At 38.1% G+C, this 23,770-nt stretch overlaps 1 protein-coding gene across 1 annotated transcript in view; it reads left to right on the forward strand.

Moving 5' to 3' along the window:
* The window catches only part of LOC109210755, a 93,448-nt gene that overhangs the window by 26,142 nt on the left and 43,536 nt on the right, over positions 1-23,770 (forward strand). Inside the window, exons 16-25 of the mRNA XM_019374216.1 lie at positions 3,024-3,119; positions 3,206-3,273; positions 9,812-9,932; positions 10,084-10,293; positions 10,430-10,657; positions 10,744-10,853; positions 10,971-11,067; positions 12,263-12,361; positions 12,464-12,604; positions 12,758-12,826. Of these exons, the coding sequence (XP_019229761.1) occupies positions 3,024-3,119; positions 3,206-3,273; positions 9,812-9,932; positions 10,084-10,293; positions 10,430-10,657; positions 10,744-10,853; positions 10,971-11,067; positions 12,263-12,361; positions 12,464-12,604; positions 12,758-12,826 (1,239 nt within the window). The remainder of the gene's footprint in view (positions 1-3,023; positions 3,120-3,205; positions 3,274-9,811; positions 9,933-10,083; positions 10,294-10,429; positions 10,658-10,743; positions 10,854-10,970; positions 11,068-12,262; positions 12,362-12,463; positions 12,605-12,757; positions 12,827-23,770) is intronic.

The following is a 23,770-nucleotide window of genomic DNA, read 5'->3' on the forward strand; positions in this document are numbered from 1 at the left end:
ATAGGTATATTAATATCATTGAAAATGCCCTCAATCAGAACATTATGAAAGTTGACTTGGAAGGACACTGTCTTACGTGTCTATTTTGAAATGTTTTTATATTGATCCGAATGATGGATTTCTGTTCCCTGAAATTTAATACACTCATAACTACAAAAATCTACCAGCTATCTAAACAGTCCAGATATAGGTTTGTGTCGGGTACATATGCATAAATGAAGTTTAAGGGTACAGGAAATTTCTTAAGTTAGGGGTACTTGATGTTATTTGGGCACAAACATTATACTTGATGTATGTAATTTATTTTGTGTGAACCAATAAAATACCCCTAAAAAATAATAGTAACTTGCTTATGTTGCTCGGATCCTTCAAAATCCTTGCCGCACCCGTGTTGATCAGATATTTGAGTGTGGGTGTGGGATCCACACATGATTTGGTCAATTTACCTTGCTTTGACTACACCTATGGCCAAGAAGTATAGGTTGATTAGATATTTGGTTTGATTTTTGGATTTATGTCATTCATATTTATGTTAAGTGTGAGAAGGCTTTGCTGTCATATGAGATATCTTAGGAACAAAATACTAACTGCTTAGAATTTCATTATATTACTTTTGGCTCAATAACTTCAATTAATTATCGAAATATACTTATATATGTCGTAATAAATTTGTAGGTTTTCTACCTTTTGGTATTCTTTTTGTACACGTGCATGCTTTTTTGCGCAAACATTAATAATTCTTTTTTTTACTTCAATCAAAATATAACTTATATACGTCTTATTATACATTTATTGGTCGTATCTCAATTCCCCCGACCTGTACTCCTATCAGTATCCCCGGATCCTAATATTTAGATGATGACCTATCTGACTTCTAGATTCCCACCCGTATCCGAGCAACATAGTTAGCTGCCACAACAACTAAAAAAACATTTTAATCTATCTTGTGATCCATAGATCTTAAATAAATCATCAAATTGGCACCAAATACCAAACAAGCACACTGCAAAACATAGCTCAAAAAACCAATGCATCATAATGCAGCATAGGAGGAAAACAATTTGCAGCAACCAGCAGTAATAGAAAAGCTGAGAACTGGTAAAAATATCCTGGTGCAGCAGAAGTGGGGGAAAAAACATTTTAATCTATCTTGTGATCCATAGATCTTAAATAAATCATCAAATTGGCACCAAATACCAAACAAGCACACTGCAAAACATAGCTCAAAAAACCAATGCATCATAATGCAGCATAGGAGGAAAACAATTTGCAGCAACCAGCAGTAATAGAAAAGCTGAGAACTGGTAAAAATATCCTGGTGCAGCAGAAGTGGGGGAAAAAAAGGACGGGGAGGAGGAAAAGCATAGAATCCTCAGAAATATCAGTATGGTGTCAGGAGAGCACCGGCATTTAGGTTCTTTTCTTCTTCAAATGGGATTCGTCTTCTTCTCCAATTAGGATTCTTATCAGATCTGAGATGGAAGGAACGGTTATGGTTAATTCTGTCTTCGCTATCATCATTGAGTTAAGGTCAATTTCTAATGTTCGTGGCCTCAGGGTTGTTGTTTTTTTTTTTGATAAGGTAAATTGTATTAATCAAAACGGAGAAAACTCCCGTATACAAGAAGTATTCCAAAAAGTAGAGAATTTACATCGGAACATGATTCTCTACAAATGACGCCCAATGTTCTATACAAGAGGGGCTATATGAGTGCACCAAAAAGCGATCAAAGATAAAAGACTATTCTTAAGAGGTGAAAAAGGAGACTCAATCCCCTTAAAAGCTCTCCTATTTCTCTCCCCCAAACTATCCACATGAGAGCTAACGGGGCGAACTTCCACGCCTTTTGCTTTCTTCTTCTACGGAAACCGGCCTGGCTATATAACATTTCCTTTACAGTGCTTGACATCACCCATTGAACACCAAAGAGATTTAGGACTGCCCTCCACAAACCCGAGGACACAAGGCAATGCAACAAAAGATGATCAACTTCTTTCCCTGAGCTTTTACGCATGTAGCACCAACTAACAAGTGTAGTTCCTCTCTTTCGCAGATTTTCAGCGGTCAAGATCACTCCCCTCGCCGCTAGCCATGCAAAAAAGCACACCTTCGTGGGCGCCTTACGAATCCAGATTGAGGAGTATGGAAAAGTGGCCTCCTCTCTCACTAACATACTCTGGTAAAAGGACTTTACGGTGAACAAGCCATCACCAGGCAACCCCCATCTCCAAGAATCACAAGATGGTTGGGGCTTGTCTTGCCCATATAGCAGTGCCAACAAATCTTGGAGCTCCGCAATCTCCCAATCTTGCATGTTCCTTCTAAATGAGAGGTCCCATACTACCCCCCTCTTCAAGCTCCTTACGAATCTGTTGAACCATCAATTCCTTCTGGTTTGAAACTCTGAAGACGTGGGGGAAAGAGACCCTCAGAGTATCCTCTCCATACCACCTATGATTCCAAAAGCTGATTCTCCTTCCATCTCCCACCCTATAAGTGATGTTGCCATTGAAGGCTTCCAATTCTTCATGATGCTCCTCCACATGCCACACCCAAAATGTGCTGTGATTGCCTTGGTCCTCCAACCCCCTCCCGTGAAATCGTACTTTTCTACTATGACCTCCCTCCATAGAGCATGCTCTTCTACCCCAAATCTTCACAGCCACTTCCCCAACAAAGCTATGATCGCCTTGGGCCTCAGGGTTTTTTCTAGAGCTTTTGTTTTAGTTACACTAAGAATCTTATATACTTGTCAAAATTATTTCGACCTATTTGTTATGCCTTTGCTTTCCAGAATAGGACAGTTGTGCTCAGTTTAGGGACATACTTGTCCTAAAAAAATAAACTGCACCCAATATAATAATTATGTGTTGGATTCCATGTCTAATTCACAATGTTGCATAGGCAATTGTGTCGGTTCTCATGTCAAGATTTTTTCTGGTTCTTTGATTTGTGTTTTTGGTATTGCATCTGAATATCAAACAAATCTGAAATCACTTTGTCTTTCAAAATTACTTGACAGGTTTTCAGGGAAACCTATGACCGGTTTTTAGAATTTATGAAAAGGAGCAATGCTGTTAGCCCTACTGTAGCATTAGAAACTGCAACTGTGTTACAGGTGATTTTTTTGAATATCCTGAATATCATTTTTACTGCCATACTAATGTTAACATTTTGTTAATGAAGCTATTGTTGCTAATGCAGAATAAAATTGAAAAGATGACCCGCAGAGCGCAGGAGCAATTTCAAATGGTACTCGAGAAGCAAAGCAGGTTGCTTAATTTGCTTTTTGATTTTGCCATTATTTCCTCACTCTAATATAAAGAAATCTGGTGCCTGATACATGAGGGCTATGCATTATTCTTTTTTGGCATTTAACATTCTGAGTGATAGGGTTAAAAGCATATCTGATATCATATATGTTTCCTGGCAAAAATAGTTTGAAGCTTAAGCCTTCCTATGATGTCAGTTGTCTGAAACTCTGAATAACTTGGTGCGCTTTGGATCTAGCCTTATGGTTATGAATTCAAGAAGTTCGGGTAACTTATATAGTGTCGTTTGTTTTCTTTATTTGATTTTGCCTTGATTGATGACAAAATTTAGAACAACTAGCAATATTATATGAGAGTGAATGTTGGGTCTCTAAGGCTCAACACATCCAATAGATGAAATTGCGTTATGTTAATATTTTTCTGCGGTTGTTCGAGAGTTGACAAATGTAATGTTCACATGATAGGTGATAGGGGAAATATATAGGGATGGAAGGGGGTTGGATAACTAAAAATGTCACCATACCCTATGGATGCGGTTTATCGAAGAATATGAAGGAATGAGAAAAGTTTAGTGCCAATGTGTCATTCAGGGTAGGGGATGGAAGGAGCATATGTTGTTGGGGGCATAGGTGGTGTGAGGATAACATTTTGAGGTTTACTTTCTCAAACATCTACAGTATTTCTTGTTAGAAGAATTTGTCAGTCCAATGAGTCCGGAGACTACAAGATGGATAAGCTTTTTGGGACTTGGGGTTTAGGAGGAACTTCCAAGATTGGGAGGTGACAGTTTCAATACCTATTTGATTTGCTTCAAAAATAAAGCTCTATACAGTCTTAATAAAGAAAGCTTCTACTTGGGAGGAGGTTGCCTTCTCATATAGTTCGATTTGGGTCTCTAAAGTACTGAGAAAGGTTACTTATGTTAGTTGGTGCTTTATGCACGAGGGTTCAGGTGAAGACGTCGACCATCTCCTAGTACACTTTCTGGTAGCTTTTAGATTATGGTGGGAAATCATGAAATGGTCTGGTATACTTTGGGTGATACCAGGCACTCTAAAAGAGGTATTGTTTAGTTGGAATGGCTGTAGAGGAAGGAGAAGACGTAGGGCGTGGAGTGTTTCTCCATTAGCACTCATGTGTGGGTGGTTTGGAGAGAAAGAAATAGAAGGGCTTTTGAGGGGGTAGAGATGAATTTTGTACAATTGAGGAGTAGCCTGAGGAGTAGTAGTCTCTTATCCCTTATCTCTTTTTGGTGCACCCATGAAGTTCCTGTTTATATAGATGATCGGGTGGTGTTAGTAGAAAATCATTTCTTATTGTAGGTTTTCTACTTTTTGATATACTCCTTGTATACGAGCTATTTCTTTGCCCTATTTAAATAAAAATTATTACCTTAACAAAAAAATGTCCGCATGATAGCACACATAAAAGAGAAAATGAAAGTTCTTCGATGGTTTAACCATGTCCTACTCGACCTTCGCGTGTACTGGTCCATAGGTGTGACCAAAATGATGATTTAAGGGGATGGAAATTGACACTAAGACCTAATGTCACATCAAGGAATGTTGTCTCTTACGACCTAAAATATCTCTGTGCTAATATGAACTTAGTTAAGAACACGATAAATAGAAGCAAAGGATTCTGATATCAACTAGTTGTGCTTTGTTGTTATTTTTATGACACTCCCATTAGGTCCATTTGTGTTAGGAACATGTTTACGTTGAAGTCTTATATATCTGTGTAGGGATAACTGAGATTAGAGAATCCTATTTTGGAGAATCCTTAATTTGTTTTAAAAGACAACTTATCTAGGGACATTAGGTTCACATACTAGTTATGCAAAAGATTACAGTGCAGTGCTTGTCAATAGTATATATGGTGAATTATAGTAAAGCATTGTTATAAGGTGAATAGTATTTCGGGGATTGTTATTTGCTGAATTATGATATGCAGAATGTTATGCAGGGATTACTTTAAGGACATTTTTGTCTTTGAATACTTTAATCTTTGTAATTGCTAGTATGCGTACTCTTATTCAACCTTCTATCTTGCATAACATAATCCTCAGCTTCCCATATTAATTAATACAAGTATTAATTAATTCACCAACTAAATGTTGCATTCGTCATACAGTGATTATATTTTCTGATAGGCAAATCAACCTCTGTATTAGTTATGTGGGGATTATGTTCCCTAATCCCTCCAACAAGCATCGTATATTTTATGTTTTTTTCCCCTTAATCTCTGGAACCAAACAAACCCCTTAGTATCGTAATTTAATGGACCTCAATTTAGTGGAATAAACAGAGGATGTGGCAAATTCCAATTGATTTGCGAGATTTAGGCACTGTTGATTGAGTTAAAATCTCAAGTAGGTGCTAGGCTTTAGCATTTGTGGAATTCAAAGAATATCTGCAGCTCTTGTGTGCATAATGAGTTTGATGAGAACAATAAGCAAGAGATCACTACGTAGTGGAGCTAGGGGAAAATTACAGTGACACGTGATCAAAAAGATGTTGGTCTTTTCCATAAGTTGGAAATAACATTTCATTTGGGCTCCTTGTTGACCAAATAGTTAGGGGTTGTTATAAAACCAAAAATTCCTTTTTGGGTTCACTACACTAACCTTACTCCTAGATTAGAATCTTGATAAGTAAAATGCAAAGACTTTTCTTCTAGTTGAACATAGACATACCATTGAATTAGTTGGGAAATTTTAGGCAGTGCCGTTTATCCCCATTCTCCACTTTCTCTTTGTTTCCGTCTTCCTCTTTGCTTTTATTATCTCTTTCTTTTACTTATTATATTATTATTGAAAGGCCACCATTGGCTGGACCGGTGAAGGGTTTAGGCATCTATTTCTTTTACACGATCAAATAAAGTAACTGTTCTGCCTGATTATATGTAAAGATTTTAGATTCTTAAATATCAGAAATGCTAAAGAAACTTGTTAGAGTCTCTGAAATGTACTTTATGTATTAGAAAAAGAATTGAAAGAGAGTATTGGAAATGTCTCTTGGAATATTTGAACAACTTAACATTTAGTTTTAAGAAAAAATAAAACTATTTTCCTAAATCTTGTACTTGTTGAGAATAGGTTTGAGACTGTTAGAGAACATCTATTATTATTATTATTGTATGTATATATATATATAGAGAGAGAGTGAGAGAGATTGTAAAAGCATCTAGCCTATCTTACTTCCCCTATGCAAAATAGCAGTTCGTCTAGCCGTCTTCTAGCTTCGACCAACCAAGAGGATTCCTTATATAATGGAAGAAAGTTTCAGGATTGATCCTGCACACTCCAACCATTCAGGTCTATGGCCATTGAGAGCGTTTTCCCATGATGACTTGCTTTGTCTTGCTTACCAGCTCGGAATTTTTCTCTAACAAAAGGGTCTGAGTCTAAGCATTTCATAATATATGTTTTTTTTTTTTTTTTTTTTTTGTGTGTGTATGTATATCGTTTTCGCTTTTATTTTGTTTTGGTATGATGCTGATATGAGTAAGCTTAAAGAAACAAGTGAGGATTCATATAGCCGATCCCGACTCGTTTGGGATTGGAGGCATATTACTTATTGTTGTTCTAAGTTCCACAACTTTGACTAGTTTATTCTTTTCGCGGTGTTTTTCTTCTTCTTTTTGAATTTTAAATAATTTACCATATTTTGAAGCAACTTTTGCACTTCTGATTAACATGTAACTGAAAGTAAAAGACAAGGGAGGATAGCCTAGTGGAAGGAGCACTCCACCTCTAGCCATGAAGTTTGGTGGCTTGGTGTCACCAAGGGACCAAAATGGTAAAAGCTGTTCTTTCTTTGACTCCTGGGTAGAGGAGTTTGGGAAGTGTTGTTTTTAATATAAAAAGAAGAGGAGAAGTAGCAGAGACTAGAAAATAAGAAGAAAGCAAAGGCAGAGTTGAACGAGAAGACTAAAAGAATTTGAGGGAAAACCTGCCGAACTAATTCGATTCTTTTTTCCTATTTAACCCCATTACTAACTGGCACTAGGAATTCTGAAGGTTCTTCTATGGTCAACTAGAAATGATGTTGACAGGAGAGGTCCTTAGAATTATGGTGGGAGGTCATGTTGTTTCTCTCCTATAGTTGTCTTTCACAATTTAATAGGACTTATCAAATGTTAAGCCTTAATTCGCTAAGTTGCGTGCTCTTTCATGAATACAATTGTGAAGAAAATCTATAAATTTGAAGGAATGAGCATTCATCTAGTTGGCCGTACATTCACAATAGTGCGAATAATCAGAGTACTGAACTCTCAAGAAATCTCCCTTTCTTCGTATGAAACTGTCATTCTAAAATCTTAGGAGGCTTGTGTTGCAGTTCTGGATCTATGATAGTCAAGTTGCTGCTACGATTTTTTTATTTGATTTAACCTGACAAGTGATTGATCCACAAAATAGTTATCACAACCAGATATAATTTGGTTATTCCTTGAGGTGTAATATACATGAACCTTAAAAGTGATTAGTCATCAAACACCCATCTTTAGTCAGCCGTTTCTCATTCATTTTTCCATTTTGTAGACCAAGTCACCCTATTGACAAAGAAAATGTACAATTGAAGAAGTTTCACGTGGTTTCCAAAGCATGCTTCCATGAAAGTGAAATAATTCTCTATTCATTTATGTGGATTGTGAACTCAAGTCTTGCAACATAGAGCTCCTTAAATACTCCCTAAGTGAATATTCAACTGGGCCTCTAAACTGCATTGGCAACTAGTAGGCTTCTCTTCTGTTTAGATCTTTTACTAGTTCAAAAGCAAGTTGCAGAAATCCATAATAGAAGGGACATGTTACTGGTGTCTATAAAATCGAAAGGTGCAAAAAGCTGACAATTTCCATGGATCTTGAAGCAAAAAGAGAGAAGTGAAACTCACAAGTTAGGATAAATGCGGGATCGTTCCAGTTGGTGAGGTGGAGAATATTGAGGTCATACCACATGTGTTAAATTGCGATGCTGGGGCTCTTCATACGGCCTATCTTGGTTTACCACTAGGAGGATCTAACAAGGACTAAGCAATTTGGAACCTTATGATAGATAGGGTAGAAAAGAGGCCCCACATATGTCATCGTTACACGCTACCGTCATCATCACAGGGAAGTGTCACTTCGTAAATTGGGATACTGTCACCAGGCCACAGTGTTGTGGTGGACTTGGGATTAAAGATTTAAGGGTTTTTAACAAGACATTCTTGGAAAGTGGTTATTGAGAGTTGGGGTATAAGATAATGCCTTTCGGAGGGGAGTGGTTTGGGCGCATAGGTGTGCGGGTACAATATTTTGAGAATCACATCTCAAAACATGTATAGAATCTCATGTCAAAAGGAGATGACAGTCCAACTGATACAATGTCTAGTCGTCTACAATGGGAGAAGTGGATTAAGATTTAATATTTAAGGGGAACATACAAGATTGGGAGGTTACAAAATTTCAAAGCTTGGTCGAATTGCTTGACAAATAAAAATTACACATTTTAGCCATGTATGGAGCTGTAGGACAATAGATAATGGTGTCTCTTCTGTTAAATCCTATTATGAAAAGCTTCTTATTAGGGAGGAGTCGGCTTTTCAACATATCTCAATATGGATCCCCTAGGTATGGAGAAATGTGTGTTTATTCTTGGCCTTTTTCGAGGCGGGTGTTCTTGACTACAAATAATTTGAGGAAAGGAGAAGATGACTTGTGTGGTGCTTCATGGGTAAAAGCTTAGGAATATGATTTACCATCCTTTTAAATTGTCCGATACTAACTTGTTCGCGGCGGGAGATTTTTAGATTGTTTGGAATTCTAAAGTGATGCCAGGCAGTACTAAAAAAATAATGTTTAGCTGGACCTTTTAAAGACGGAAGAGAAGAATGAGGTCATGGGATGTTTCCCCTCTAGCTCTCATGTGGATCGTATGGAGGAGAGAAATATGAGGCTTTTGATGGAGTAGAATGATTATGTACACTTGAGGAATAACCTCTTGTCCCTTATTTTTTTTTAGTACACCGACGAGGTTCCTATATGTATTGAAGATTGGGTGTCATTAGTAGAATACCACATCCTTTTTTGTAAGATTTTCGACTTTTTGGTATACTTTCTTTTATACGGGCGTGTTTGTCCTTTTTTTTTAATCAAGTTTTATTACTTTGCCAATAAAGAGTTATGGAAAATTAAAGAGTACCAGACCTATAAGAATTTAGTACTATAATAATCAACTTGCAATTAAAATAAGTAATTTTGGGATTCCATTTGCGATAATGGTGATATTAATCCAACTCCTCAAATTCAAAGAATCGACCGCTTCTCGTTGGGATCAATTTGGACGTTACTCTTTGAAGCGCACACTTCTCCGAAGTGCATAGCTTCATGCGTGAAGCAATGACCCCTTGGTACATCGGTTTAAACGATGAAACAATGGCTTTTAATAACACTGCATGTGACTGACAATTCGGTTCTTATGATTTAGTTTCTTGCTTCTTGGGTTTTTGCATCTTGGACTGGATTATGCTTTGGTGCTGATAACTTCATTTCTCAGATTTGCCCTTGACATTGATCTCGATGCTCCAAAAGTTAGAGTTCCTGTTAGACCACGTGGCTCCTCCCAATGTGATAGCCATCTTCTTTTGGATTTGGGTCATTTTACTTTACATACCAAGGTATGTAATGTTCAAGAAGTTAAGTTGTTTTTATATACTTTTTGGTATACTTCTTGTATACGGGAGTTTTCTCCCTTTTAATTAATATAATTTACCTTATCGAAAAAAAAATACTTCACCTAACCTATTAACATACGTGTCTTGGATATAGGGTGATGGCCTACTGGGTGATCAGAACCAAAGTTTGTATTCTCGTTTTTATATCTCCGGAAGGGACATAGCAGCTTCTTTTACAGATTGCGGTTCTGATGATCAGGCTTGCAGTTTGTCATGTCAGCCTTCGGCATATCATAACCTGGAAGATGCCAAGAACTTATGCTCTCTTGTTGATAAGTGTGGAATGGCTGTTATTGTGGATCAGGTACAAAGTAGTGAAGTAGTTTCTTTTGTTTTAATGTCATGATCTCTAGTGTTTAATTAGAAGTTGGGTTCTGATGTTTTGTTCTTGTGCTTGCTGAATTTGTTACTGTTTATCTTTTTTTTTTTTTTGGTTGAAGATTAAGGTGCCTCATCCCGGCCATCCGTCAATGCGTGTTTCTGTTCAAGTTCCCAATTTTGGCCTTCACTTTTCGCCAGTGAGATATCGCAGGCTGATGGAGTTGTTAGACATAATATACCGAGCAATGCCAGATACTGAGCAGCCTGCTATTGAAAATCTCCCACCAGAATATGCCCCTTGGTATCCTCCTGATCTTGCAATTGAGGCTCGGATCCTTGTTTGGAGGGTATGTAGGTGTTGTGTGAATTGCAGCCACTATATGAATCAACAATGGCTTAATATTGTTAACTTTACTTTGTTTTCTTGATTTAGGGGATTGGCTACTCAGTTGCTTCATGGCAACCATGTTATCTTGTGTTATCTGGTTTATATCTTTATGCATTGGACTCTGAGCTGTCCCACAATTATCTTAGATGCTCAAGGTGCGTATTTAAGATTTTTCATATTTGTCGTCATACTTTTATCCTCTGCTTTGTTTCTTTCACCTCCTTGATATGGAAGTTGTCTTGAACCTGTTTTTGATGTGGTGAACCCTATAGCATGGCTGGTAAGCAAGTACTTGAAATTCCTCCTGCAAATATCGGAGGTACCTTTTCCTGTATCGGCATCAGCGCCAGAGGAATGGATCTGCAGAAGGTATGCAAGTCTCCTCATTGAAATCCTGTCCCCACGCATAGATGACCATGCGTGCGCTTGTTAAAATGCATGAGTTTGCACATACTTATGAAAATGCAGTATAGGAGGAAGAAAGGTTGGAAGGTGGGGAAATCAAGAAGAAAATATGGAGACTAAAGGTGCATAGACACTATGCCTAAAATAATAGAGTAAGACAGCGTGTAACCTATTAAGAGTAAGACAACGCGTAACCTATTGCCCGATGGGAGTTCTCAGAGAAAGGAACATTTTACTATTAAACAATCAAGTATTCTAAAGAGAGATCTTTTGCAAGGAAAACCATCTTTGAAGAAAATCCTATAATTCAATGGAAATTGGTTTACGCAATTTGGAAGTCTGAGAAAATGTTTGGGCAATGGTTGTTTTGTTTCGAGACCCCTCTAGTCTCTACACCAAGAAAAAAAGGAGTTATGTGTAAAGAAATGAAGGGAGCACGAGTTTATATACACGTTCATAGAAGAAAAGAATCATTGCACCAGAATCGTGGCTCTTCAATCTCCAAGAAAATGACGAATGAGGGAAATGGTAAACAAATCAATAAGACAAAGAAAAGGATTTATCAGCACGGGCCTAGATCAGTACGAATACTAGGAGAGCAGGGTCAGGGCTTAACACACAAGCTTTTCAGGTCAATTATAATTAAAAAATTACCTACTTTGGGGTTTGGATACACTTTGTTAGGAAAAAAGTTGAAAACATGATGGTTTTCTTTTTGTTGGGAGAACCTGGGAGATCATACATACATATATTGTTAGTTTGAGAACTATATAAATGGTCCCTTGGAACTTTTAAAGTATTAAAAACTTCCCTTAAAATGAAAGCAGATATGATGTTGGGATTGCCATAAAGGAGAGCTGAAGTACCTTATATCATGGACAAGCAAGGGTTCTTTCCATGATCGCAACCAAGCCTTGGTAGTTTAGCTATTGGCTAACCTAGTGGATGTGGCTACATTAGTCCTTAAACCCTGATTGTTCCTGCATGTACAGGATGAGTAACATGGCTCTTTCTCATCTATTCCAAATTATTGTAAATTTTGTGGTACCACAACCAATGTGTTTCTTTTTTTCTTTCTGCTATGTATTTTACTCTCCTCATTACATCATGAGTCCAAGTGCTTTTTTGTTCTTCCATGTGTTTTACTTTTCTTCATTAGGTTCTGGAGTCCTCTAGCACCATGATAATAGAGTTCCGTGATGAGGAGACGAAGGCTACTTGGCTGAGAGAACTTACAAAAGCCACTTATCGAGCTTCTGTATGATATACAAATAGTGTCTATTGGTTTTCTGTTTCTTCTTTGTCTAACTTCCTGTAACCACCTTAAACTCAGTACCTTTTTACATGTCTTTGGGTTTAGGCTCCTCCTCCGATGAACATACTGGGAGAACTAAGTGACGGTGTAATGGAAATTGCTGAACCTCGAGCTGTAAATCCGAGGGCAGCTGAGCTTGTTCTTAATGGAACACTGATTGAGATGAAATTGTCATTATATGTAAAGGTTGGTTGTCGGGATTGTCGTCCCTGCTAATCTTTATTTTGTCCAGATTTCGTGGAAGTATTTTGCTTTACTTGGTTCTTTTGCCTTGTGATGATTTTAGTTGGTGTACAAAGACTTATGTTTCTTCAATTTTGTTTCCCATCAAATTTGCAGGCTGTAGATGATCTTGCAGAGAGACTTGACGAGACACTACTGCTTGATGTTCTTGCTGCTGGTGGAAAGGTTTTTCTTACTTCCTATACTTTAGTACAGTTTCTAGTTGGTTATCTTTATTATGTTGTACTCCCTCCGTTCCAATTTATGTGAACCTGTTTGATTGGGCACACAGTTTAAGAAAAAAATGAATGACTTTTGTAATTTGTGGTCCTAAACAAGTCAAAAAGGGCCCCGGAGTATTTGTGTGGTTATAAAAGCTTCTCATTAAGGGTAGAATTGTAAGTTTAAGCTAAATTGTTACCAAATTTAGAAAACGGTCATTCTTTTTGGAACTAACCAAAAAAGAAATAGGTTCACTAAACTGGAACAGAGGGAGTATGTATTTAGATTCTGTGTAGGATTTGATCAAGTAAATTATCTGCCATGGATGGCAGTACTCGGGACCTATCAAAAGAAAAATATGCATCAATAGGAGAAATAAAGTTGCGCAAAATACAAAACTGGCTGGTACTAATTGCATTCGTTAGCCGGCAAGTGTATGAAAGAAAGGAACCTGAGATGCTTTGAAGATACAACCAACTATCTACAAAAGATTAAGATGAAGTGTATTCTTCTTTTTTGTTTTTGGTGTAAATCAGAATATGTAGAGGATCCTGTAAATCAGAATATGTAGAGGATCCTGATTCAATCCTAGATGTTTTGAGTTCCTTGTAAGAAGAACAAGGACAATATTTTTGCTTTTCCATATTGTAATTGCCTATTTTGGCTTCCAGCACAAAGTTTGTGCTGATGATTTTTTGAATATACTGGACACTTTACCTTCTCAAAAAAAAAAAAAATGTATAATTTTTGCATATAATGCACATATATAAAAATAATACATTTTGTTGGATATTATTTTTGGGAGCGGCTAAAAATATATATTTCTTAATAAAGTTTGGGGGTTGGAGGGGGGATTGTATGAACAGTTGTCCTTTGATGCATGGCATGAGCACAATAGATTTTGCTCCCTTGTACTTAATTCATGAAGGACTTTGCCTTTCCTACGTCAATGTATGTGAAAACTCATTTTCTGTTCTTTGATTAAATCTTCAATTGGTCAAGCAAGATGACCTATGACGTGTTGTGAAGTTCCTTTCTCGTAAGTTAAATACTGCTCATGTAGTATTGTTTCTGGAGGAAAAAATTAGAAAGTAAATTGAAAGGTTTGCGAAATGCTGAGGTGTTTTAGCCAGTTTTTTTTTGGATATTTGAATAGAAATTGAAGCTCAATTTCTACTTGGTTCGACAAGTTAAGGGGTCAAGAAGATACATATTTTCTTCTGAAGTGCTTGACCGATTTATAGCCCTAGCTACACAAGTATCTACACTATTAAAATGGTGACTGCCCTGTCAACTTTTTTATCTCTTAACTACCCAACTCATTTAGTCTTGCACACTTTATAAAATTGTTTCCAAGTTTCATTAGTAGCTTGACTAGCAATCAAGTTTAAAACAATCTTTCTGCTAAACTTCATTTTTTACTTTTCAGCCATTTTCACCTATTCTTATATTTAATCTGTCTTTCTTTTTTGTCAAAATAAACTATTAACAATTTACATTGAAAAACATTTTCCAAAACATGTGCTAACATGGAGTGCGTAATAATTTCCACGAAGAAAGAAAAGAGAGGAAGAGTTTTTTGGAATGCTCAGCTTGATTAGCTTGATGATTCCCTCAAGCTTACATATTTAAGTTCCTTCTACAAATATGCTGAATTGGAAAATCACACACAATAAGTTTTTTCCAACTATTTCATAATAATATCTTCGAAGTTTAAGGCATAATTATAGTGTTGATACCATATTATTAAAATTCTTAACATCTAGTATACTTATCAATCACATAAGGGGGTGGAACTAAGCTTTTTATACTGCGCGTGGCGGTGGAGACCCCATCATACAAGTGGACTGTAAGAGCAATTAACCAGGCAAAAAAAAGAATAGTGTGTTCTTATTCTGAAAGGTTGTGCTTTATTTGCACATATTTGAATAGTTGGGTTGTAGTACTGCTTTGAGTTTAAACAGAGACTCAGTTGTCTAGCATCAAACATATCATTCTCCCTAATCCCATAGATTATGAGATATGACTTCTTAATCCCTCTGGCTATGAGGTAGCACCAATTAAGCAGTTAACTGATGTGCACCTACTACCACAACAACAACAACAACAACAAAGACAATATACCCAATGTGATCCCACAAGTGGAGTCTGGGGAGGGTGGGTGTACGTAGACCTTACCCCTACCTTGTGGGAGGTGGAGAGGCTGTTTCCGATAGACCCTCGACTCAAGAAAAGTGTTTCCAAAACAGGTTTAAAAAATACATGAGTAAAATACTATCATGAAGAGAAAAGAAGTATTGACAGCAAAAATGAAATAGTGATGATACTGACAAAGGGTGCTTTAAACTAGAACCATGCTCTCCTCGAAAAAGAGAAATTGCCTAACTACCTACTAACCTTCGCTAATCCTCGACCTCCATGTTCTCCTATCTAGGGTCATGTCCTCGTTGAGCTGAAGATGTGCCATGTCCTGTCTAATCACCTCTCCCTAATTTTTTCTCGGTCCTCCTCTACCTCTCCTTAAAGGAGGGGCATTTGTGCTCATCCTCTCTACATGCACAGGGGCATTTGTGCTCCTCCTCTCTACATGTGCGAACCATCTCAGCTTCGCTTCCGCATTTTGTCCACTATGGCGGCCTCTTCTACTATGCCCACACATCTATCTAAGCACCCTTATTTTCGCTACTTTCTTCTTCTGAACGCGTGAGTTCTTGACTGGCCAACACTCTGCCACATACATCATAGTTGGTCTAATAATCAGTCTATAAAACTTATCTTTAAGTCGTGGTGGCACATTCTTATCACATAGGACACCACACGCCCTGCTCCAATACGATGTGTGACATCTTCGTCGATCTTCCCATTTCTTGGGTTATTAACCCAAGATACTTGAAACTTTCTCTCTTGGGGATGACCTGTGTATTAATCTTCACTTCCACATCCGACTCATATGACGCGTCACTAAATTTGCACTCCATGTATTCTGTTTTAGTCTTGCTCAACCTGAAACCTTTGAAATCTAAGGTCTGTCTCCAAACCTCTAGTTTATCGTTAACTCCGCTGCATGTCTCGTCGATCAATACTCTATCATCTGCAAATAACATTCACCATCGTACCTCCCTTGAATATGCCGTGTCAATCACCAAGGCAATTCCAAAATTATAACTAATAAAAAGCTAAACCTGTCTTGACAATCAAGAGTATCATGCATGCCTTTAATGTTAACTATAATACAATGTGCCCTATTTATAACTATACACAATAGATACTTTACTCTTATTCCATGTGGAACTATACTTATTTACATAGCTATCTAACACTCTCCTTCAAGCCGGTGCATACAAATCATATGTATCGAGCTTGTTACATATGTAGCTAATATGAGGACCAGTGAGGGACTTGGTGAAAATATCTTCAAGCTGTTTATTCGACTTCACAAACTTTGTAGCAATATTTTTGAGAGTATCTTTTCTCAAACAATGTGACAGTCAATCTCAATGTATTTAGTTGTCTCATGGAACACTGAATTTGATGCAATATGAAGAGCATCCTGGTTATCACACACAAGTTCCATTTGGCTGATTTCACCAAATTTCGACTCCTTGAGCAACTGTTTGATCCAAACTAGCTCAATGTTGCCATAACAATTGCTCAATATTCTGCTTCTGCACTAGATTGATTGACCACATTCTGTTTTTTGCTCTTCTAAGACACCAAATTTTCTCCGACTAAACACAATATCTAGCGTAGAACGTCTATGAGAATGTGATCCTGCCCAATTAACATATGAGTATGTAATGATTTGCTCATGGCCTCGATACTCGAACAATAATCTTTTGTCTAGGCCTGATTTTATATACCAAAGAATGCAGACAACTGCATTCCAGTGACTATCATAGGAAGAATCCATAAACTGACTCATAACACTCATAGGAAAGGAATGTCAGGTCTAGTCATTGTGAGGTAATTTAACTTACCAACCAACCGCCTATGTTTTGTATGATCGCTAAACGGCTCCCCCTATCCTGGCAGAAATTTAGAACTCGAATCCATAGGAGTGTCAACGGGTCTGCGACATGTCATTCATGTCTAACGCATACCTCCGTTGTGAGATCACAATACCTGACCTAGATCGAGCGACTTCAATACCTGAAAAATACTTTAACCTGCCCGGATCCTTAGTCTGAAAGTGCTGAAAGAGATATTGCTTCTACTTAGTAATACTATCCTGACCATTGCTGGTAATAACAATATCGCCAACATAAACCACCATATAAATACAGCGATTTGAAGCAGAATGCCTATAAAACACAGAGTAATTAGCTTCACTATGAGTCATGCCAAACTCCTGAATAATTGTGTTGAACTTACAAAATCAGGCTCGAGGTGACTGTTATAGACCATAGAGTGACTGACGCAATCGACATACAAGACCACTAGACTCACGTTCATCGCACCAGTTAGATGTCTGTGATAAGATCACCGGGTGACCGGGTGCTACAGTAAGACGAAGTAATCGAGAGAATAATGCATCAACGGTAGGACTAGCCAAAATCTGGTCGTGTACTGAATCAAGGTCATTAGGAAGTCCAGCGAGTCTAAGAACTAGGAACATCTTCTGTCGTTGCTCTTGTTGCTTTTCAATACTAGCAGAAACGGGCATCAACTTCTCAACTTTCTCCAAGACTGCTTGTACTTAGTCCGAATAAGTAGACATATCCCGTTCCCGTTTCTTAAATTTGTCATTCGCGATATCACATCAACGAGCCTTTTCTCAAACTAAATGACATTTCTTGAGTAGAGGAAACAGGGCATCAACTTGGAATCAATAAATCGCCACATGATGCAACATAGTTGAACGTCGTTCTTTTTCCAAAGTGCTTTGGTTTTTTCATCTCACTCACTAGCCTTTTTGGTTAAGTGATCTTGAACATCTTGATCCTTATACTACAACTAAGTAGAGGAAGCAGAAGCTAAATAGTTTGAACTTCCCATTAAGGGCTCCGAAGTAATCATGAAGCTTGAATTTCCAGAACTCGTATTTTTAGAACAATATGCATCAAATCCCGAAGATATCGTTGGATTGAAGAGAGGTCCTAGCAAAATATCGCCAACTAAAACAATCAACGGTTTCTTGATGAAACAGGTAAAGGAAACAATGTTTCTGCCGAAAAATCACTGTAGCTGACGGAAAATTTGCGAATCGGAATAAAAAAATGACTGAGAGCCATCACAAAAAAATGCTCCCAGGCACCTTTCCCGAGGTTAATATCTCCTAACTTTTCCAGCTAGCTCCACCACCTTCAAAGGGTTTTCGCCGGCAACGTCAACCAAATTTCTTAGTGGTAATGGATCAAAATAAGTTATATTTTGCTGTGGGTTTCAAATCATATGATATTACGAGGGATGAATCAAGGGCAGAACATGGTACAACTGGATAGAACGAAGTCGTAATATGATCACAAGAACCTTTTCCAGCCAAAATACGATGGAATGGCTATGTTATGCCATCAAGGAAGTTCCGAAAATAAAAGGAAGCTTCATAAGACGATGGAAATTCCAAGGTAAGTTCTGCTTGAGAAATTACAACAAATATGGTCGCTATATCAATACTATTGGCTTGCAAGGCAAGGCTCCGGGCAGGAGAAGATCAGTTATTATTATACCAGAATTGGCATTCAATACGGGGCGGATGGACATTGCTTTTAAGATCTCAATTCATTAATTTCAAAGCGTAAAAGGCAGTTACATTTATTCCCGGGAAGACAGTTGATGGTTTCTTTACACAGAAACAATCAGAAGAAATAAATGGACTACTAGAGAAATAAATAAAGCCAATACTCAGGAAAAATGTGGTGTTATCAGCATCTCGGAAGGACTCAGCTCTTCTCAAACCGAACTCCTTTCAAGGAGGCTGGTGGGTAGTCTACCTTTTGGGATCTCTGACACTCCCACTCTTTCAGAAATTTGTCAATGGGCTAGTAGCACTTGGAAGCATTCATACGGAGTCAATATCTATGAGATGGGCTATAATTGCTTCCTCTTCGGAGAAAATTGCAGAACACATCCTGAAGGGAGTCTGGTACTGGAAACTCCACAAGTTTCTTCTTCAATGGTGGTCTTCAAAAGTGGGCTCCATCTCAAGATGTGATGACATTTGCAAAACCTGGATTAGGCTAGTGGGACTGCCTTTACACCTATGGTCTTAGAAAGTTTTCATAGAAGTAGGAGACTTCTGTGGCGGTTGGATTCAGACTCAAGAAGAAACGGAACTCAAAAATCATCTGAAATGAACGAGGTTGCTGGTGAGAGGTAACGGAGATTTAATCCCGAAGTTGGTCGACATAAAGCATGCATGGATTATATTCTCAATTCATATTTAGTGCGAAGCTCCGGTGAGATTTTGTGCCGTCAATGGTAGTTTGGAGAAAGATATGGACCAGCGGATAATAGAGCAACCTACAATTGCAGAGGAGGGACTCAAGGCTTTTGCCATTGGATGGGGCACGTGGGTTGTTCTAAGGAAGTACATCCTATGTCTAATGATATAAAGGTCACACATGTTCTGGCAGGTGAGGAGGCTGGCCCTTCTTCTGATCCTTTAATTAGAAGGCCCCAATTCAAATTAAAGAAGAATTTGGGCCCAGATTTTGGCCCAAAGCCTCATGGAGGACAAGTCCACTAATGGTCTTAAATCAGACATGAGGCCTAACCCACTGGTTGAAGAAATAGCTGCTAACTCTCCTTCTTCTCCTATCTTTCTACAATATGCAACCCACCATACAGAACCAAATCTGGAGGACACGATCAAAACAACAAAATAAGAGATAAACATAGAAACCTTAAATAATGCATGCAACGAAGAAAACAACACTAATTATGCCAAAGAATTAGCAAGTTCCTCGATCGACATACATAACTGTAACAACATGCAGATCATCATAGCAGGGGAAGAAACGACCTGCGCAATTGAAGAGGTAGAACCACTGAATATTCATAACCAAGTAGTTGAGAAGGACCTCGAATTCGATAATCCTATCTGGATTCACCGGAACATCATCAAACTAAGCAAAGAATTTGGTGTAGACTTCAAAGGATGTGAAAAGGAGGCCTACAGTTATTCATGAAGATTGATCATAAAAGGCAAACAAACAAGGGCGACACAAATTTGATGGTGTAATCAACTCCAAAACCAAAGTATTCTAAGGAGCTCAAAAGGTTGGATATAACGACACCAGAAGCAGGGGGTTTCCTTATCAATAAAGATGAATGAAAGTCAACATTATATCATGGAATGTAAGAGGTTTAAACAAGGCAATGAAGAGAAGAATGATCAAGAGTTGCATTACACCTGGAAAGCTAATATATATTGCTTTCAAGAATCCAAATTAGAAGGAGACATCAAGGGTATTGTAAAAGATTTTGGGCAAACAGATGGGGGAAATTTGCACAGTTGGAAGCTAGTGAAACCGGGGGAGGCATCTTAATTATGTGGGATAACAAGATTTGGGAAGGGGAAATCAGCAGCTTGGAGTCCTTTCCTATTTCTTGCAAATTCACTATAGGATTTTAGTTGGCACTTAACCAGTATTTATGCCCCAAATGATAGACAGGGAAAAGAAGAGGTTTGGTGGGAAGATGGTGCAGCTAGGGGCTTGTTCTCTGGTCCTTGGGTCATTTGGGGGGATTTCAACACAGTTCGATTCCCTTCATAAAAAAAGATTGTACCGGATTCACTAGATCAATGAATGATATCTCTGAATTCATTGAAGATATGAGCTTGGTGGACTTACAATTGTTTGGAGGAAGATTCATTTGGAGGAGAGGAGTCAGACATAATACCGCAGCTAGACTAGACAGATTTTTGATCTCCGAAGACTGGGATGAGGGCTTTAGAAACATAAAACAATCGACTCTTCACAGGGCTACTTCTGATCACACCCCACTTTTACTACAATGTGGGAACTAGGAGCCAATTTACACTTATTTCAAATTTGAAAATGTGGTTGAAGACAGGGGTTCAAAGACAGAGTTAAAGACGGGTGGAACTCAATTACATTGAAGGAAGACCTGACTACATCCTAGCCTTCAAACTGAAAGCCTTGAAAGACAAACTTAGAAATTAGAGTAAAACTATTCAAGGGAACCTGGATGCAGAAGCTCGGTATTACCACCCAATTGTCTGAGCTAGATTAGATTCAAGATTACAGGAACTTAAATGAGGAGGAGGTACTCACCAAAGCTGCAGTTTATGTGGAGTTTGAGGAAATTGCTAGACATTAAGAAGCGGCATGGAGGCAAAAATCCAGGGCGACATGGTTGAAACAAGGAGATAAGAATACTAAGTTCTTCCACAAAACAACTAATGCTCACAGGAGGCAAAACAACATCGGCCAACTAGAAATAGAAGGACAATCTGTGAGGAACCTTGCCAATATCGAATAGAAGCAGAAGAATGGAGACCTCAAGGCAACCTCAGAGTATGCCCCACAATCACCGCAGAAGAAAATCATATGCCACAGAGTCCATTTGAAGCTCAAGAAATCTGGAGCAGTGTCCAAGCATGCGTCGGACACAAAGCTCCTGGCCTTGATGACTTCTCTGTGAAAAAGAACTGAAAGATTGCAGATCTATAAGTTTTATAGGTAGTATCTACAAAATTATCTCAAAGCTACTGGCTGAGAGACTCAAGAAAGTCGTGCACAAACTGGTAGACACTCAACAGATGGCCTTTATCAAAGGTGGACAAATTTTGGATGCCATTCTCATTGCTAATGAGTGTATAGATGCTACAATTAAAAGCAAGAAATCATGAATACTTTGCAATCTAGACATCCAGAAGGCATTTGATCATCTAAATTGGAACTTTCTGCTTGGACTTCTACTAAACTGGATCAAGTTCTGCATAAGCACAGTAAGATTCTCTATCCTTGGAAAGCTAGTTTTTCGCATCACAAGGAGGGCTAAGGCAGGGTGATCCTCTGTCTCCTTTCCTATTCATTATTGCAATGGAAGGCCTAAATGACATGTTGAAAATTGCTCAAACAAATAACTGGATCAAGGTTTTCAATGTGTCTCACAGGGCAGATTGCCACCTGGAAATTACACACCTATAATATGCAGATGACACACTGGTGTTCTGTGATGCTGACATAGAACAACTGAAGATGATGAGGGTGATCTTCATTTTATTTGAAGCTATTTTTGGGTTGCACATTAACTGAAGCAAGAGCCACCTCTGTCCAGTTAATGAGATTAATGGATTTTAAGAACTGGCTAATATCTTAGGAGGGAAGATAGGGAACTACCTGCTACTTATTTGGGTATGCCTTTGGGAGAGAAAGTCAAAGGGGATTTGGAATAAGGTCCTGGAGAAATGTGAAAAGAAGCTTGTCAACTTGAAAAGTCAATACTTATTTTTAGGAGGTAGGCTAATCTTGATCAACAATGTACTTGATGCTTTACTTACTTATATGATGTCTCTTTTTCCCATCCTTGCTAACGTGGTCAAAAGAATAGATGCAATGAGAAGAAACTTTCCGTGAGAGGGCAATAGTGACAACAACAAAAATTCATTTGGTCAAATGGTATACTTTAACAATGAGCAAAAATGAAAGGAAGTTAGGAATCAGGAATCTGAGAATACAAAATCAGAGCTTGATGATGAAGTGGCCTTGGAGATATGCTTCTAATGAAACCTCACTTTGAAAGGAAGTAATCAAAAGAAAATATGGAGTAGAAGGAAATTGGACAATGGGGTAGGCCTCTGGAAGTCTATCGGGAACTTGTGGCCAAGGTTCAGAAACAAAGCCAAGTCCAGAATAGGTAATGGCCTAAAACTTCCTTTGGGAAGACAACTTTCTTGGTCAAACCACACTGAAGGAGCTATACCCTGAGATCTACAACTTGAACTTCAACAAGGAGCTACTGTTGGAGAGATATGGTCAACTCAAGGTTGGTACATTGAACCTCAGCTATAGAAGACTTCTTAATGACTGGAAAGTTGCAAGGATAACAGAATTCTACAACACATTGAATCAGTTCAAAGGAATAACTTTCTCTGAAGATTGTATCTTATGACAAGGGAACAAGAAAGGAAACTTCACGGTCAAATCAGCATACAAGGAATTCAACCTAGCTGACAACCAGATTGGTTCCTGGCTATGGAAACTAATTTGGAAAGTCAAAATTCCCTTCAAAGTTGTCTGCTTTACATGGCTACCAAAGTCGTACAATTAGGACCTCGATATGGTTTTATTCTGTTTATCGTATTGTAGTGTTGGCTACAAAATCAGTTTTGACATAGGACAATCTCGTTAGGAGGGGCTCTCCACTATGCTCCAAATGCTAGCTATGTGGTGAAGAAACCGAGACAATCAACTATCTTTTTTTACACTGCAAGATCACATAGCAAATATGGAGGATTTTCATTTATCTAAAAGGGATCATGTGGGTAATGCCTAGGGGTATACTGAATGTTGTAAGATGCTGGAGCAAACATGGTACTTCCCCCAACCAGAAAGAGAGATGGAAGATTGTCCCACCCTGCATTTGGTGGACAGTTTGGTTAGAGAGAATCAAAGATGTTTTGAAGACACAAGAAGCACCATCCAGAAAGGCAGAAATTGATAATGAGATGTTTAGTCCTTTTCATTTTTGGTGTAAACAAGAGTATTTGGAAGATCCAGAATTCGTTATTGAAGATTTGGGAACCTTATAATACAGGAATCTGGATCTTCCTATACCATTTTGTGACTGTTTCCTTTAATGCAGTCAATATACGTACAAAACTTGTTACCTTCTCAAAAAAAGAAAATAGTATGTGTAGGTCCGGAATCGCTGGACGACCAAACTGTCATGAAGGACGTTTGTCATGACAGATAAACTTTTTACGGGTTGGTCGCTGGA

Source organism: Nicotiana attenuata, unplaced genomic scaffold (genome assembly GCF_001879085.1).
Source record: "Nicotiana attenuata strain UT unplaced genomic scaffold, NIATTr2, whole genome shotgun sequence".
NCBI lineage: Eukaryota > Viridiplantae > Streptophyta > Magnoliopsida > Solanales > Solanaceae > Nicotiana > Nicotiana attenuata.